This window comes from Dendrobium catenatum, unplaced genomic scaffold (genome assembly GCF_001605985.2).
Source record: "Dendrobium catenatum unplaced genomic scaffold, ASM160598v2 fragScaff_scaffold_1395, whole genome shotgun sequence".
Classification (NCBI taxonomy): domain Eukaryota; kingdom Viridiplantae; phylum Streptophyta; class Magnoliopsida; order Asparagales; family Orchidaceae; genus Dendrobium; species Dendrobium catenatum.
Window position 1 is genome coordinate 1,442,533 of NW_021319857.1, and position 4,012 is coordinate 1,446,544.

At 36.5% G+C, this 4,012-nt stretch overlaps 1 protein-coding gene across 1 annotated transcript; it reads left to right on the plus strand.

Moving 5' to 3' along the window:
- The first annotated feature begins 3,049 nt into the window (after positions 1–3,049).
- LOC110099437 lies at positions 3,050–3,766 on the plus strand. The gene has a single exon (XM_020826576.2). It carries the CDS (start codon positions 3,050–3,052, stop codon positions 3,764–3,766), a length of 717 nt encoding a protein of 238 aa, XP_020682235.2.
- Positions 3,767–4,012: the final 246 nt, after the last annotated feature.

The following is a 4,012-nucleotide window of genomic DNA, read 5'->3' on the forward strand; positions in this document are numbered from 1 at the left end:
TCCAACTAAAAAGAAAAATAAACTTAGGATATATCCAAACCATACAGCCTACTACACACAATTAGATTTATTTTCTAGGACAACTGATTCTAGCTATAGTTTAGGCAGTGTTTATTTTCTTACTACTGTGTGATGGGCTTTCTTGTGGATTTCACTACATATATGTTATAATGGTTAGTGTGTTTGTTTATTCACTTACTCCTACAATCTGAGAATTGATGTGATGGGACATAAATTACCCCAAGGTTAGGAATGTTTTGAAAGCTCAAAAAATTTTATCCAAGTGGCCATGCTCATGCAAGGCTAAATAAGAGGGGGTAAATTAAATATTTAAATTTACAAAAATTTTTTTGCAAATGCAAAATGCTAAGCCCTCTTTAAAATTAAAGAATATGGCCTAGTGTGTTTGGTGATTTTAATTTAAATGAGAATATAATTACTTGGGATGATTTTATTATAACTATTTAGGATAACCTTGCAAATAATCTAGATTTTCTTTTTTATTTGAGATATAATGTAAATGAGTTTGCAAAAAAAGTTGGAATGTAAAATTGACTTGAAAGTGTGATATCACATCATACTTGGAATTTAAAGAGAAGAGAATATCCCTTAGTGGGAATGTTCTCTTATATTTGGAAAGTCAAGTTAGGATAATTTTAATATCCAAAGGGAATATAAAATACCCCTTCAGGAACAAGTTTCTTTTTTTTTAATTGGAATCATGTCCCGCGATTTTCTAGTGAGAGAGAGTCCAGTTTTCTAGTGAGAGAAAACCCTTTTTTCTTTTTGAATTTTCTCTCCCGCGGTTTTTCCTCCGGCTGGTGGCGCCGTCGCCGGTAGCTTCTTGGCGTCCTCGGCCGATGCCATGGCAGCTCCGTGTCATTCCAGTCCTCCCAGATTGGGCGGTAAAGGAAGAGGTGGTTTGATGATCAGAGAAGGTTTGTATTCGGTGATCAAGCCAATGGTGATTGAAGGAAAAGGCAAGAAGATTGTGGAAGAAGATTGTTCTAAACAGGCAGTCGTGGATTCTTTTGAACATAATCTGAATTATGTTCCTAACAGTACTGAATCATCGGAGATAAAGAATACCATCTTCAAGGTTAATGATTTTTCTGGTTTAAATCGTCAAGATCAAGATAGGGGAGTTTTCAACCCTTTGAAAGAAGGAATTTCAGGTTCTTTTAACAGTTCTGATAAGGATCCTTTGAATGAATCCTTGAATTATAAAGAACAAACAGTAGCTGAAGAGATTACTGGAGCTTGGTTGAAGCCAAAGCATATCAAGATTGATTTCAAAAATGAGCAGGTTGAAATTTCGGAGGATGGTATTGCAGTAAAGCTTAATCCAGTGGCTGAAGAAAAAAATTCTGAGGTGTTGAAGAACTCTATTGTTATTAAAGTTCTGGGAGGTAATGTCCCTTATTCAGCCTGTAGTTTTGATTTGAGAAAATAATGGAACCAATTTGGTGGTTTTCACATGACCTCAATCAGAATGAATTTGATACTTTGCTCATTTAAAAATAATGATGCGGTTGATGAAGTCTTAAACGGTGGACCATGGTATGTAAATGGGTATATTGTTGGTATGGATCGTTGGTCTCCTGCATTTGATCCATATTCATTTAAAGGAATCTCAGCCCCGGTGTGGATCAGACTATCGTGCCTACTTCTATACTACTGGGATGAAGACAGTCTTGCAAGTATTGCTTCTCGATTTGGCACACCTCTATACTTGGATGGAAATACTTTTCGGTGGGGAAAGAAGGAATTTGCTCGTATATGTGTGAAGATAGATCTGGAAAAAAAGCTCCCAAATGGTGTTTGGATTGATGGCCTTGCCGGAAGATTCTTCCAAAGAGTAGAATATGAGAAAATAAACTTACTTTGCTATCATTGTGGATGTGCAGGACATGAACTGAACACATGTCCTGAGAAGGTTATACAGGGCATTAAAAATCAATCTAAGAACACGTCTGAAGTTATCACTACGGCAGGGAAGAAAATTGGTGGAGAAAATCAAAATGCTGTGACGAATGTGGAGTATGGTCCATGGATTCATGTACAGTTTAAGAACAGACGGAATTACAACAATTTTAATGGCAATAGAATTGAAAAAAGCATCAGCAACAAAGAGAAGAATGTTATGGGGAAACAAATTCGGACAGTTGGTTTACAAGTGCAGATTGTTAAAGAAATTCATATTCCTGAAAATGTTACAGACATTGAAGGAAATGCTGATATGGAAGTTAATCTGGGAACTGACAGAGAAGGTATTCGACTGAATAATGCTTTTGAAATTCTAAGTGAAAATAAGGAACTTGAATGTCCTGAGCTACAGGATGCTGATAAAAATTTGCTGATTAAAAGGAAGGAGGATATGAAAGATAATGCTATGAATGAAGGTAAATCCACTTTGTCTAATTCTGCTAGAATTAAACTTACCAAGGAACTGAAATCATTGGGCCCGGTTGATCAAGATATTAAGAAGAAAAAGAGAGATGGACGTATGGTGTCCATGAGAGGGGTGAGTTCCCCTTCACTTGTTTAAATGTCTTCCCTTTTATTCTGGAACTGCAGAGGAGCTAGGAGGAGAGAAGCTGCTCTGTATTTAAAGGAAGTGGTTAAAGATCAGGATGTTTTTTTCATTGGTCTTATGGAAATGAAAATTAGTAGTATCAATAGGATGGATGTTGATGTCCTTATTGGTAAAGATTGGGATTTCTTTCATCTCCCTTCGATGGGACTTTCTGGTGGCATTTTAGTTCTTTGGAATTCAAAAATTGTTAACTTTGTGGTTAATCATACTTCTTCTCAGATGATTGTGGGAGATTTATCTATCCCTAGACTGGGATCTTGGAGAATTGCTACTGTCTATGGTAGTAGATGTTGCAAGGAACGTGAAAGTTTATGGGGATTACTTAATAATTGTATGACCAGATCTACTCCTTCTATCATTGCTGGGGACTTCAATTGTGTGCTTAATAAGGATGAGAAAAGAGGTGGCAAGAGGTTCCTTTTTACTAAAGGACCTTGAGATATGAAGTAATTCATGACTAGCAATGATTTCCATGATGTGGGAATCATTGAACCAAGGTATACTTGGTGTAATAATAAGGAAGGGAATTCTAAAATCTGGGAGAGGCTGGACAGATGTATTCTGAATTCTACAGCCTTGAAATTACTTCCTACTGCTGCTACTAGACATCTTGCTATGGTGGCATCGGATCATAGCCTCATTATCCTCAAGATGAATGATAAGGTACGGTTAAACTCTAAAATTATAAGGTTTGAAGATACTTGGAGATTGTATCCAGCGGCTAGAAGCATTGTTTATCACTCATGGAGGGAGAAGGATGGTGGAGAGGAAGGCTTGATTCTTCAAAAGAAGATTAACAAAACTTTGAAGGCCTTATTCTTTTGGAGTAGAAGTAAATGCAAAGACTTAAATGATCTTAAAGTGAAGTTGAAGATGGAAATTCTGGAACTTCAAACTAAAGAAGCCTTGGGGATTGGGTGGACAAATCAAGACTTGCTTTTACTTAGAAGCAAAATTCATGATCTCAATGTTACCTTGAAGAGATTATCTACTTGGTGGAATCAAAGAGCCAAGGCTAGATGGATTGAAGAAGGTGATTTTAACTCCAAACTTTTCCATAATTTTGCTTCAATCTTGGAAAATACCACCAATTCTCGTAATCCGAAGGGAAGTTTAAGGAAGCATCATATTGATTTCTCATCTTTTGGTGGGGGGCACCAAGAAATATAAGACTCCCTAAGGAGATTAGTGCTCCAGTTAGAAAGAGAAGGACTAGCTTTGGTAATGGCTACATAAAGAGCATTAGCAGCACTGAATAAGAAGGAAGAGCAGATTTTCCATGCTTTTATCTCATTCCTATTTTTCCAAGAGAAGTATACAATAGTACAATAAATTTGTACCACACCCAGATTTTTTCCAGAAATTTTTTTTAAGCTCAATAAGGCAATGATCCATGGAATTAAAAAAAGGAATAGG